Source organism: Stegastes partitus, unplaced genomic scaffold (genome assembly GCF_000690725.1).
Source record: "Stegastes partitus isolate 25-593 unplaced genomic scaffold, Stegastes_partitus-1.0.2 Scaffold1722, whole genome shotgun sequence".
NCBI classification, from domain to species: Eukaryota; Metazoa; Chordata; class Actinopteri; family Pomacentridae; genus Stegastes; species Stegastes partitus.
The window spans coordinates 137,773-152,957 of NW_007579453.1; the positions used below are offsets into that span (position 1 = coordinate 137,773).

A 15,185-nucleotide genomic window follows, 5' to 3' on the forward strand; every position below is an offset into this window, starting at 1 on the left:
GATGTGACAGATTCTGATTCATTTTTAAATATCTCTGTTTGGACCAGCTGCTGTGATATTAAAGCTATAGATGGAAGATTTCAGCAGAGCCTGCGAGGCTTGACTGACACCTCGCATCGGGAGCAAAACATGTTTACTGGTGAGCATGTGCATGTGTTGCATTTTGGCCTGCTAATTTGGCCTGTTTATCAACATGGTCAGCTGCCAGTTAAGTGGCAGTTAAGGTACTTAAAAACCCTTAACATCTGATCGACACAGTTTGCGGCAAAAATGACTCAGTCAAATATGACAGATGCACAGATTTTTACATTCTGTGTCCATCCTCTGAAAGCAAACATCAATAAATCACATCAGAAATCCCAGCAGAGAAGATCAGCAGTGGCCTGATAATCACGCCTAAAAAGAGTTTAAGATATTGTAAGTGATTAAATGTTCTGCTCATGACAGCACATCATGCATACACAAACAACAAGAACTGCTAATAGCTAAGTCAGGACACTTTTAACGATGTCAATTAGAGAGAATGTAATGTGCTTTTTTTCTAAGGGGTGCAGGAGGGAACCGGGGGAAGATCTGATTTGCAAATTCTACCCGTGGATGTCTGATATGTTGTAATGCATTACTATTGAGCGATGAGAAGATAACATCTGCTGGAAGTTAAACAAAATGTGCAAGTTTCAAGCCTTGAAATCTTACTTAACACAGCGCATGCAAATGTACAGGCTGAATGTTAATCATTTTAAATGTAGCTGAAAATAAATGAGGCCAAGAATAGCAGCATGAATCATAAAGTCTGCATCAGACACTCCTAAGATGTCTCTTTATGTTGCACCGCTGTGCTAAAGGGCATCACTGAGGTCTATGAGTGTCATTACCTTCCAAGGCTGCTTCATAAGAAGGTCTGTGCATAGATGTAATTGTTTTGTCGATATTTATTCACACGAAAAGCTCCTGCGGGACTGAGTTTTTTAGATTTTGTTGTGGAGAAGTCAAAGGGGACCCGGTGTGGCAATTTTCCCAAGTGGGAACTCTTTTGTATGTGACACCCTCGACTTCCTGCATGCTGAGTAGGTGCAGAGGTCTCAAGGAGGCATGAAAGAGGGAGTATTATTTATGGAATTGCGAGGCAATTCTGTATCTGTCAGGTGGAGGATGCCACTTGAGGCACACACATGCACACACATAAATACTTATGTTCATTCATAGAGTTGTATACTCACAAGTGTGTACACACTCAGAAACCAACTCAGCTAGATTCTTTTATAGTCTAGTGTGACCTTGAGCGATGCAGCAATCTCCAGCATTCTTCTTTGGCGCTTCTGCTGCATTAGTGTTTTTTATTGTTGTCGTTTTTTTATTTTTTATATAAATCCTGACTATGACATCTTTGAGATCCACTGTAGATGGGAATAAAACATGCAAAAGCAGCGTTCGCCGCTATTTCAAGTCAATTTGCTGCGAGTTCGGCCGACGAAGTCAGCCGCTGCCCGCCGACAAAATGAAGACAGCAAGAGTTTGGCCTTCCACTTGACAGGTACATCTGCGAGAGAGTGTGTGTATGTGTTTGTGAGTGACACAGAGAAAAAGGCACGGGGCTCTCCTTTCCTTCTCTGCCTGAGAGGATGAATTATTGAGAGTGATGAACTGAAAATAACGTGGGTGAGGAAAGGAGGTGCACCGCTCCTCCTACACACACTCTGCTGGTCACGGGGCCGGGGCTGATGTGGGCACGTTTACTGCCGTGATGTGTGTGTGGAGGCTAGATGTGTGTGTTTAGAATGTGTTAAAGCCCTGTGTGCTGTTTTTTTTTTTTTATGAAGATGTTTAAGCTGTGTGTGTCCAGGGAGAGCGAAGTATAAATCTGCGTAACTTGTGTTGCGGTGGTCCGTCTGGCTACGTTCAAAGGCAGATGGTGAATCCTCGCGTTCCTCTGGCCTTTATCTTGATAGCAAAACAGACAGAAGAATAAGTTATTCAGACTGTGAGCCAAACTCCCAACAGACTTCTATAGGCCTGTCATGCTCTCTCCCTCCTCTTCCTCGCTCGCTCTCGCTCTCTCCGTCCGTCCCTCGCCCATGACCTCTTTCAGACAGAAACACACATGCACCTGGTATCTATTTAATCTGTTTTTAGACTGCAAGATAATCACACAGGCTCAAAATTAGTGAGCCATCAGCTTGGGTTACCACTGGAAAAGTGTGCGTCTGTGTAGATGTGTGTTTGCTTTAATTGCACTGAAATTGAGCTTGTTCTCTTTCCCTGTGATTTTTTTTTTTCCCCTTTTTTTTTTTTCCAAAGGGGTTTGTGTATGTGTGCGTGCCTGTCAGCGAGAGAGTAAATATTTGTGCAGGAGCTCTGGAGAAGGTCAGGGTCAAAGTATGACAGACAGCCCATTGGGAAATAAAGACACACACATACAAAAGGCAGACTCACACACACACACACAAATAAAGAGAATCAAGCAGAGATGGTGAGAAAGGAAGACAGAGGACAGAGACAGAAAAACAGAGACAGACAGACAGGAGGGAAAACAAGAGAGATAGGCTGAAAACAGAAACAGAGAAAAACAGTGATGGAGAGAATAGGAAGTGGGAGAGCCTCATCCCGTAGTTCCCCTTGGTCGCTCTCAGTAATTGGCTGGTATCCAGAGGACAGAGAGTAGATCAGAAAGCAGTCTGAGTGTACTCATGTGCTTCATGTAGTGGACATCACAACCCATTTCATATCTGCTGACCGTGTGTGCATGTGTGTGTGTGTGTGTGTGTGTGTGTGTGTGTGTGTGTGTGGGTCGGAGAAGTCATAAGATGCCATAAACAAAGCGAGGGTCTGTCCTGAGGCGTCAATCACGGAGGTCCAAGCGGTCACGGCTCATGTCTCATGCCAGCTCTGCGAACATGTGATCCTGACTTGTCTTCCTCTCACAAAAGTCTCTTGCAGTTAAAAATAATTGCTGCTATACATCATGAGCTTCCAAAGAATACATCAGAGTTTTAGGACGTAACTCCCTCCGTTGTCTGATCTCTTGTGTGATGAACAGTGGTGGGTGAATTAGGGGAAATAATGCAAACTAGTTCTCGACTATAACACAAACAGAAAAAAAAATGATTGAAGTCTAGCTAGCAAAACCCTTCTTTTTAAAAATCCAGCCAAATCCTTTTTATGCCTACACATACTACAGGATCCTTTGGGAATAAATGTATTCATCAAAAAATGTGATCAAAGAATTTTTTTCACATCACATATTGCAGATAAAAGATGCTTTGGGAAATTTAAAATTTGCCTATTTTGTCCAGTAGAACCGCTTCGACTCCATTGTTGAAAATACTCTCAGCACTGTCTGCAGCACATGTAGCAGAGTATCACGGAGGTGGCGCGGAGTCAAGCAGTGTCTTGAGTTTCTTTAAGAAACACACGGCTAGAAAGATGAACAATTTTTTCAATAAAGCCCAAACATTTTACCTTCGAAAAATCAAATTTGCTATCAGTCCATAAATCTGGTATGTGTTGGGCTCTAACAGTCACCTTGGCAGGCTAACTCAACACCTGTTCTGTAGTTGGTTTGGATTTTTCTCCATGACAGACTTACAGATGGTCGGCACAAATTTTATTATTGCATTGTTCTCGTGTTGTTTGTTCATTCGCTGTAATTACAGTTAAATACCTGTAGGCACTAGTGTATGCTGTACATTTCTTAACTAGCCTTTCGCTACTTAAGTTACAAAACTGTTGGGAAAACAGCAAAATACTGAAAATAACAAATACTGGAATCAGTCATTAAAGTGTGTTTGTAAGCAGACGTCCTCATTAGCATTGCTGTAAATCCCAGTCGAATGGCATTGCAAGTCAGCATATCCACACTGCAATACAATTTATGATTACAAGTGACATGTAATATTCATGTGCTGCTTTCTAATTAATGTATGTTTGTGCTAAACTTGACAGAACAGGATCTAACCTACTATTTGTAAGCAATGTACATTTCTCTCCTTTCTCAAAAGAAAGAAAAGCAAAGAACAAATCCAACATCACTGGCTTGCTCAGGAATTGTGTGTGTGTGTGTGTGTGTGTGTGTGTGTGTGTCTCTGTGTGTGTTTCACAGGATTAGTAGTAATGGTGAATATTATGGTGTTAAAGGTTGTTATGAACTCCGATTAGGGATTAGAGGATCTCAGCAGGGGGCTGGACTCTGATGCTGACATCTTTATCCCACACAAACCTCTTCGTTACCACACACACAGCCGCACTTTGCTCTCTGCTCTGTGAACACAACCTCATGTTACACACAAAAACACACACACACACACACACACACATACACCCGCACATATTACTTCCACTTATCAACGAAGGAAATTATTGACGACACAAACACTTTTCTAATAAAGTCACATGGGTTGTGCCCTTCTGTAGCTTTTAAAAGCGACGCTTTGGGATGCTGCGCTGACACACTGTTGTGTCGTGAGTCACCGAATTAAAATGATGTGTTTATATTGTAAAATGGCATTAATGCAACCGTGTCTTCGGACCCACACGTGTATGTTTTGCCATTTTATCTGGAGTTTGTTTAGTATGACAACATGTGAATTTGACCGAAAGCATGTTTCACGGACATGTACACACGAGCACAAACACACACTCACACACACGCACACAGATGCGACCCCGGTGGCCGTAAAGGACGTCAGATTCAATCATGTCAGATTTCTCCACTGACGCTTGATGTATCAATTTTTAAGTAGCTCGCCTCAACTAACGCCTGTATACACACACACACACACACGCACGCACACATGCACACACAGGCTGCTCTGTGCTCCAGGAGCTGTGGCACTCGAGGGGTACTCGAAGGGTTCCATCTTGAAAGCCTGTTGCCATGGTGACCATTATGGAGCTCATCTCCCGTGGGCCAGCAAGCTTTACACAACTTCCCTCCCTTCCAACTCAACACACTCATTCGCGCGCGCGCACACACACACGCGCGCATACACACTCACGATACCCCCCCCACCCATCCACAAATACACACTCAGAGTTTTCTCCTCTTTGTGCCCTTTATGGTAAAGCCGGCAGGGAGCCAATGTTTGACTTGAACCAAGTGCGACAGAGAGCAGAGAGAGCAGAGCAATTAGCAGTTAAACTAGTAAGAACGTTTGAAAGGGAAGCGGAGGAGAGGAGAACGCTCAAAGTCTTGTTTCAGGAAAACGCGGCGAATGTGATTTTGCATACATACAGAGCTGCCTGGATGAATATAATTAGAATGTAATGACTGCGAGATATCGGGTTTGTGTTTCAAGAGTGCGCACTTACGTCTGCGCGGGCTCTACCGAACATCAGCCGAACACCTTGTCTGAAGTCTCACAATCAGCAGCTTCTGTTATTCACACAATCAATTAAACATTGCTTAAGCGTGATGTAACCGTTCATACATAAATGCAGCTGGAGTCTTCTACTGTGTCCCGAGCTGGTGAGAGCGGTCATCACAGGTGCCAGAAATTGGAGATGTCAATCACAAAACATTATACTTTTGAACAATAAGGTAGTTCCTGGCTTTATTGCTAGTTTTTTCCTGCATAGAAGACTATTTTAACTGGTTTTGTTCACTCATTTCCTCCAACGTAAGATACCCTCTGGATTATTGAGCAGTCAGACGTAACAGGATGCAGCGGTTTCTGTCAAATAACACAGACTCATTGCCTTTACTGTATGCGCACCCGTCATGCTTACAGTCATGCATAGTCACCCCCTGAAGGCCAATTCTGAGCCATGAAAACCCCTGTAGGGCTATTGCTATGAACAGCCACTTCATACTTATACATGACCCTGGACAGTATAATTCATTTGAACTGTAAAGGCTACACGTGTAAAAGTGTGATATAAAAGAGGGGTCATACTCCGAAAACGTTTAATATATCACATTAGCACCATGGTTCCTGTAAGAAAGTGCATATAATAGAACTCTCTGATAGCGCTATTTTGATAGTGATTTAATCTTCTGAGTCATTAATCAAGACAAAATGACAGAACGTGTACAACTCCCAGCTGCTCATATGTAAAGATTTGCTGCTTTTGCTGTCTTTCCTGGCGAGCTGGTGTTGTCCTCAACTTAACTCCCTCGGCAGTGAAATGTTTGTTTCTGTGTTGTTAATGTGTCCATATTGTGATTTTTGTGTTAAAAGACACATCATAAGCAATAAGCCATAGCTGAGCGTTCCTGCCTTAACCTCTGAAGACCCGAGCTCTTCTTTGATATACATTTTTTATTTCATTTTTTATATACAAAATATAAAGAAAATAAAATATAGTTTAAAAAAAAGAATATATATCCATCCATCCATTTTCTATACACCGCTTGATCCTCATTAGGGTTGCGGGGGGGCTGGAGCCTATCCCAGCCGACTTAGGGCGAAGGCAGGAGACACCCTGGACAGGTCGCCAGTCCATCGCAGGGCTACACTTAGAGACAGACAACCAAGCACACTCACATTCACACCTACGGACAATTTAGAATCACCAATCAACCTCAACATGTTTTTGGACTGTGTGGGAGGAAGCCGGAGAACCCGGAGAGAACCCACGCTGCACGGGGAGAACATGCAAACTCCACGCAGAAAGATCCCGGTGCCCCCACCGGGACGTGAACCGGCAAACTTCTTGCTGCGAGGCAACAGTGCTACCAACTGCGCCACCTTGCAGCCCAAGAATATATATATATATATATATATAATTTTAAAATAAATAAATACAAATAATAAAATAATAATAATAAAATTTATATATTTTTTAATTAAAAAATTGAATGCTGTGATAGTATAACCAAAAATGTCATGTCCACGCATGTCACCAATCTAAGATGTTTAAACTGGAGTGTACCAGTAAAAACATGGAAATCAGACTTCTAAGGTTTTATACGTAACAGATCTAAGGAACCAATCCTGTCAGCTTACAGCGTGGGACTTTTCCACTTAAAACATGTGTACATGGCAGAATTAGTCCAACACTACAATTTGCTGTTGTGGCATAGAGTAGTTTGACAGTGCTTGATCGGGTGAGCTGGTGTGCTTGAGCTGCAGTGAGCAGCGGAAGGCTCAGTGTGACAGAATGTGTGGCCTTAATAGATCTTCACATTCTGCATTACAGCAGAAAAAACTGTGCAGGGAAGATTTACATCAAAGCCATGTGAAGGCGTGAGGAGTTTTAATGGTAAAATAACAACAACATGTAGACATCTGTAATTCTCATTCACAGAGATGAGTTTTGGTTAATCAGCCAATGAAATCAGCCATTGTTATTCATTTTTTGTCACTTATGAAGTGAAACAAGGTGTAAACACAACCGCGTCAGTTTACCCCTTCAAGGTTAGCATGGCTAACACTCCCGCAGAAACTAGGATTCATTTCGGCTTGAGATTCTGCTATTTCTTGTTAAACGATAAGATAAAAGGTTGACTTTTACCTCTGGTTTGTTTTCCACCACTTCAGCTCCCAAATGCTCCACTGTTTTGACGGCTAGCTGTTAACCATCTGCCTTTTGGAGCTGTGCAGGTAGTGCACGATGAATCTATAAAAACTACTCTGCTGAGAACTGTTGCTACGGCGGGTAAACACAGCTAATGTGTAGTGGAGACTGAAGCTGTGAGACATAAACCAAACCGATCAGTTAAGAGTTGTTGGGTTCATCAGTGCCACTGACTCTATACAAGGGGTCATCTGATCCACTGATATAAATGTATTGATTAGTACAGCATCTCTGTGGTTTGGGATGGGCTTATTAAACTAATTTGTGACATTTTACAGTAGATTAGTAGAAATAATCAGTATTTGCAGACCTAAAAAGAGCAGAATATTGTATAGAACATTATAATAAAAAACAGAACTCAATCAGCTCGTGCGTTGGCTTTTCCCAAAGGAAGAGGTTGGGCTGTTCCCTTCTCAATCAGTGGTGACTGAGGGTGTGTCTTGAGTAGCAGTACTATATCATATCTAAGAGCTATCGATTGGCATAAATACACTGACTCTCTCTGGTGACCAGATGAATAATTAATAAGACACTGGATCTGAGGCCACTCTTTATCTTTAGGAGAAACACATACACACATCTCAAACACACCCTATGTACAGCACTGACAACTGAAGATGATGCAAATTTGGAGTTAGCTCGCAGTTCCACAACATAGTTTTTGAGTCTAAACTTTTGCTCTCAAGTGTGTCTGCTTTGTGTGCGAGTGTGTGTTTATGCAAGCACTGTCTCGCTGCTTCAGCCCGCTTGTCCCTTTTTCATATCTGTGGTAAATCATTAATCATAAGGGAACCAAGTCAAGTAACACATTTCCCATGGGGCAGACACTGGGAGTAGCTTGAAAAAAAAAAAAGACAGAGGCAAGAGAAGTGAGTGAACGAGAGAGAGAGGGAGAGAGAGAGAAGAGAGGGAGTTTAAGAGAGAAAGAAAAACTGGAGTGAGAAAGAGGTGGAAAAGCAGAGTAGAAACCAGCAGATCAGGAGAAGGAAGCTCTACTCCTATTAGCCGAGCCCCCCGTTCCTGCTGAAAGTTTTTGATCAGGCAGTTGTACGTACGCCAGGCCTGGCACCGAGTGCCCTGTCTGTCCTCTAGCGTTGAGGTCCTTTGTGCCACTGTGGCTGGCCAGCGCCCGAAGCCAGGACTCTCCGGATGCAACATCCCCGGAGAAAAGCTGCTTTTCCACTCTGCTCCTACAGCCCAGCCAACAGGAACACACACACAGTCACCACAGCAGAGCACATAGGCACCCATTACCTTGGAACCTGACAGGAAGGAGGAAGGAGAGCAGAAACCCTTTGAGAATTATCACTCCCTTTCATTTCCTTTCTTTACTTTTCTTTCTCTCTTTCGCACCTACACACACGTACTTTTTTTTTTTTTTTGTTCTCTCAGGTCTTTGGGGGATTGTGCTAGTGGACTTTGCTCCCCTATGATGAATGATTTGCCTAAAAATACTGTCTGTATGCGAGCGAGCGCAGCATCCAGGTGGAAGAACTTACCTCCACAGTGAGAAATCACACTACTTTTAGGCCACTTTTCCATTCCGCTATCCATAGGTTAACCACAGCTTGAATATACGTGTGTGTGTGTGTGTGTGTGGGTGTGTGTGTGTGTGTGGGTGCTGGTGTGGTAATATACAGCCTTTCTGGGACAAGTGACGTGTAGCTTGATTAAATCCGTGACCTTCACCGGCAGCACAAGCAATCAGCAGGCGAACACACGAGTTCGCACACACGCTGCATACTTAACACCTTCTCGCACACAAGCACTTGGGCACACGAACATGCAATCAGCACCTGGTGGAATCTGTCGCATCATTGATCCAACCTATTCGTACACACACGTACATACGCACACGAGCGCACGGCACGGGGCGTCTATCGAATTGCGTTTGAGACGCCCCTCATTTTCCTCACGTAGGATTCTGTACACCGCAATACTATTTACCACTGTGGCAGAAAAGGCTCGCGAGAATGGGAATGCCAGGCCTATGAATGTATAAATAAATACATGCATAATCTATATTCAGATTACCAAAGGGAAAGTCAGGAATTCCATTTTACTGCCGAGGATGCAAAAGGGAAATCATTCAAGTCCCCAGTCTATTTCAGCCGGCTGCTCCTGTTGAGTGGTAACACGGTTTTCCCTCCCCAGTTTTATGACTCCACATAATGACTAATACGCAGCCACTGAAACAGCCGTAGCAATAGTCATATTATGTTATTGTGACTATTGCTGTGACTGCAGTTGTATATTTTAGTTCCCCTGGTTGCCTGAAGATCTAATGCTTATATAACAGGAATGACAGTTGATCTGCTGTTGCGCTGTGTGACTGTACTGTACGACCCCGTGGTTATACCGGCCCTCAGCCTGATGTAACAGGATCTCACGTAGACCAGACGTCACAATACATCAAATCAAACTTTGTTTTCTTGTTCTTTGCCGTGGGTACTGCACGGCACATCGTACGACCCATCAGCGTCTGTAGTACCTTTTTTTGTTAACCAATATTCTGATGTCTCTTTGTCTTGTTAGTTGTTTTTTTTTTTTTGGTACATTTTCTACCTTTTGACGACTCTCTTCTACATTATACTCTCATGAGTCTACTTTACTTTTGTACAGGCTTGAATAATAATTCTGGTTTATGACTGTGCAACCTTGGCTCTGCACTCTGGGCCATCGTTTTTGTAGTTACTGCAGCTCCTTTTGAGGATGTAGTAACTGTGAAAGCTGAATGCACCTGAAATGCCTCTAATATTCCCTCATGGCACAGACATAGGATGCACAACTACACTACATTTGAAACTGTGATGAATGTTTATAATGGAAAGTGTGTAATTCTTTTGATTAAGTTCAGCAAATCTGGGGGTTTGTTTAACATTTCTGTGCTCATCTGATTTGCTCATTTTCATATTGTGTCTTGCCATGTACCCAGAACTCAGCAGCTCCTTTGGTGAATACAGTGTTATAGTACCTAACAGGAAAGACGGCTGCATCTACAGAACTAAAAATCCAAGTTATAATAAACTGGAATTATCCGTTAAAAGTGTTTGTGGCAGACGAGGGATTTCTGGCACAATTACTGCCGAGATGCACAAGCATAAGCAGTATAAAAGCCAACTTTATTCTGAGACCAATGGCTTGCAGTGTTCATCACGATCACGACATTTATTACACAGCGAACAACATTTCAGTGGGCCGTTAAATAAAGTGGTTCTTTACATTACGAGTGTTGCTGGATTTTTTGGATGTTTCAGAGGATGTAGAGCCGCAACGCAGCAAAGTGTTTTTTTTTTTTACAACAACCGTCTTTATGGTTAATAAACACTGAATGTGACCCCTGCGCTTTTGCGTTGGCACATCCACTTATTCTGTGTTTATCTTCTTCGCTTTCCAGCGTGCAGGCCTGGAACCTACAAAGCTTCGGCCACGGATGCCTACTGCACCAAATGTCCTCCTCACAGCTCGTCGCCGCAGGAGCAAGCCGTCGAGTGCATTTGCGAGAAAGGTTTCCACCGTGCTGAGAGCGACCCACGCTCGATGGCCTGCACACGTGAGTGACGCAAAAAAAAACCACATACAACTCCTATTAGCTGTCACAGCCATAATATTCACTGCATTCATTTCAGTGACATGTTTGCACTTGGATGTTTGCATTCTATGTTATGAAATGATTGGATTGCATTTCATTTAATGAGCTTGTAATGTACTTCTGTAAGAATATACATAGCATGGCGGTTTTTCCATTTCATCCCGTATGTATGCCTCCATGCAGTTTCTTGTTCCTGAGCTTCTGTTGGTTTATACAGCACAAGAGATGCATACATTAAACACACACCTCCATGTGTATTAGTTGTGTGGTTACACACCATGGATATCTCGGATGGGAAACACAGATATGGGTGATACTCTGGTAGAAAGTAGACGATGTTTCTGCCCCGCGCACACACGCAGGGATCGGACCACATCCTCATGAAAAGAGACAGAGGTAAAGAGAAAGAATGAGGAGGGAAGATTGAGCGTATGAGAGGGACAGAATGAGATGGATTGAGATAGATGGAGGGACGTGGGGTGGGTGGGTAAGGACAGTGACATGGTGGAAGAGAGAGACCGAAGTAGAGAAAGTATGGCGCAACACGCACACGCACAAGCATGCACACACATACCCAAACCCATTATCAGGTTATGGTAGATTACACTCATTAATCGTTGTAGCAGGTGAGATGTGACAGGTGTTATCAGCTGGAAATGAGTAACGGTTTGTTCAAATATGTATGGGCACACACACACACACACACACATGCACACACACACAATTGCTCTCCTGGATGTTGAAGAGCGCCACAGAGGATCGAGGAGGGGGAGAAATGAGAAAATAAGGAGAAAAGGTGAAAGAATTAGTCACGGAGACATGGAGAATGACACTTAAGACACAGGAAAAGAATAGAACAGTGGGGAAAATAGTGGACTATCGGAGACATATAATCTAAGTGTCATAAAAGGCCGATCAGCAGCAACGGTGATGATGGACGGTTAAGTGCGGCCCAGGGAAGTGGTGGGATGGAGAAAAGAAAAAGACTGAATTAGCGGGATCAGTCAGCACACCCTTTCAGCAGATTTATGACCGACAGCCTCAATTACACCCAGCATGGCCTGCGTCCTCCACGCCCAGCTGTCCCCCCCCATCTCGCCTGCACTTTAGAGAGGCTCGCCACTGGGAAGGCTAATCAGGAAAGTCCCAGGCTCTGCTGGTGGCCCCCTGGGGCTCACTGCTCAGTCAGGACCTGATGAGATGTCAGTCTGAATGGGCACCTACTGCCAAATTTCCATATGGTTGAGATACCTGCACCATGCTGTGCTGTGAGCAACTATAATCAGTCATTCCCATGTGAGTGGCTCCCTGGAGGCAGGAATGTCATGGTACGGGGTTACCTTGATGATGTGCTGGACCTTTGTGGTTTACCCAAAAGATTTTAAACTTCTTCCAATCAAAATGAACATAAGAAGCCCCGTACGTAGATGCATTTAAACATCGAGGTCAGCTGAAACTTTAGTGAGAATGAGAGCTGCAACTGACGATTATTTTCATTCTTGATTTATCTGCTGATTAGTTTTCTTGATTTATTGATGGTTTTTTTTGGTGCATAAAATGTTTGAAAGTGTTGAAAAGTGTCCATCGCTGTTTCCCAAAGCCTTAGATGACATGATGAGTCGTACATGCGGGGATATGGGCTCACAATTTGAGTCTAGTCAACACGAAAAGTGACAGAAGCGGTTCCAGGAAAAATTACTAAGAAGAGCTTAAGTAAACAAATCCAGCTTAATGCCTCACCTCCACACATGTAGTCAATCCAGTGGGCGTGTTTTTCAGATTGCTGATCTCCTAAAGGTAGAAAATTTGTCATAAGACACTGCCCTCACCTCCTCTAACCCCCAGCCCCTTTTTTAAAAAGGTGTAGGGGAAGGAAGTGTCCGTTGCTGTTAAGTAATGTCCAACATTTCCAAATGATCCAGTCTTGCAGTACAATATCCATTTACAGGAAGCACAGTGTTAGTAATCTATTTAATGGTTATGTTTAGGCAGCCACAGCACTTAGAATTAGGAAAAACTTGTGGTTTAATATAGAAAAGGTGTTTGACTTGAGACAGAACATGTCATGCGACAGAACAAAATGTTGATCAGGGTTTCCCAAAACCCAAGATGACATCCTAAAATGTCTTGTTTTATCCAGAACCCAAAAATATTCAGTTTTCAGAGAAACCAGGAAAAGTCCCATTTAAGACACTAATGAGAGACTTTTTTCTTAAAAAAAACACAAAAAAAAAACCTCAAAATCAATCAAAAACTCAAATCAAATAATCAATTAACACTGTAGTTGACGATTCCTGTAAAAGGTAACAAATAATGGATTAATTGACAAACGGTGGCAGCTCCAGTGAGAATGACTTGTTATATTTGCTGTGTGAAATCCAAAGCCGCCTCATTGCAACGGGGCGATTACATTAATGCAGCGGGGTAGTTGAAGCAGAGGGCTCTAGAGGGCTCTGGCACTGTGTTGGCCGATCAATTAAGTGCATGGGCAGATTCCTGGTACATTACTTGCTGCGTTTCTACTGGTTATACTGTTTGCCGGGACACAAAAAAACCAAAAACAAAATGCCACCTTGATAAATTTCCACCGTCTTGATAATATTATAATTTTAAATCACTGCACGTTGTCGTCTTAAAAGCCTCCAGACTCATAAATCACCTACTCAAACTGGATTTCTTAGATCATATTTCACCATTTTTGCAGAAGTGACACACCCTTACCATCACAGCCACTTGATGTTTTCAGACTGAAGTTGAACGCCCACTGAAAGCATTCCACCGGTTTGATGGTGGAAAATGTTAACATGAAGCAAAATAAAAAAAGGCTGTAAGAACAGTAGATGTAAATAGCAACAGAACACCCAAAGGATCAGATAAAATAGCGTAGCAGAATGAAACAGGCTCTACATGTATGTCATAGTACACAAACATGTTTGTGCCCTTAAACAGAATTTCATTGAATTTAAACCTAAAATATATCATTCTAAATTTGGTGTAGCGACACAACAATATAGATTTTTTTCCGTTCCATTGTGCTTAGACTTGGTTCTGCTTCTATCATGTTGAGTTCATGTAAAATGTCAGCTGTGATGTAACATATAACAACATATGTGCTTTCATGTCTACAACAGTGAGCATGTGGCTTGGAAAGAAATGTCTAAATAAATATGGTACAGCAAAATCTGACCTTTCAAGTTAACTCAGAACCAAAATGCCCCTCTCCGTTGGTTAGAAAAAACAAATCTGCATGTTGCTTCAAGTGCAACAGAACCATTTAAAGTATTATTCACACATCACATTAACTCAAGACATTTTAATTTATGCATCAACACGAGCACACTTCATCTGAAGGCGTTATAAAGAGCGCTTTCGTGTCGCTGTTTCTCAACTTCCTTGAGAATGATTAGTGACACACTTTTTGGACTCTGACTCTGTAAAACACTAATCATTCCAGCTGAAACTCAAAGTAATATTAACTGGCCTAAATCATAAAATGTACCTGACTCATGAGAAAATGACTCTGGGCACTTTCTATACATCATTGTCCACTTGCTATTTATTATCTGCAGTGCAGCTCCACAGTGTCAGTTAACTTCACAGTAAAGAAAAATAAGTAAGTAAAGTAAGTAAGTAAGTAAGTAAAAATCCTCCCTGCAGTCAAGCATCAACTATTCAACATCATGTGAATTCTCTTTAAAGATGGATTTAAATGTGCAAGTGTAATATATTATATTATTCTCATACCGTCACATTTACAATCGGCCAGACTCCTTTAATCTCTGTCCGTTCCAAAGCTATTCATTAATCGAGCGCCAAGTGTCCATCCCCTGAACGGAGTCAGTTAATACATTTTTAATTTAATCACTCTGAGTTGTGGTCCTAATAGAAACTGCTATTAATTTGCTAATGAACATGAAGACAATGCACATTTAAGGGGCAGACATTTGGGGGGAAAAAAATAATATTTGTCGGTCTGTGTTTCATGAACTGGCACTGATAAGGAGTGGTGTAACAGCTCAGCACTGGCCAGACTGTGACTTGTTCAGCTCACCATGCTTCTCACTAGATGCATGCTGGG

At 42.5% G+C, this 15,185-nt stretch overlaps 1 protein-coding gene across 2 annotated transcripts in view; it reads left to right on the plus strand.

Annotated features, from left to right (window-relative positions):
- Positions 1-15,185, plus strand: part of LOC103372263 (ephrin type-A receptor 3-like) — a 95,812-nt gene that overhangs the window by 36,274 nt on the left and 44,353 nt on the right. For both annotated transcript variants that reach the window (XM_008301859.1, XM_008301860.1), the window contains exon 6: positions 10,913-11,068. In XM_008301859.1, coding sequence (XP_008300081.1) covers positions 10,913-11,068 — 156 coding nt within the window. The remainder of the gene's footprint in view (positions 1-10,912; positions 11,069-15,185) is intronic.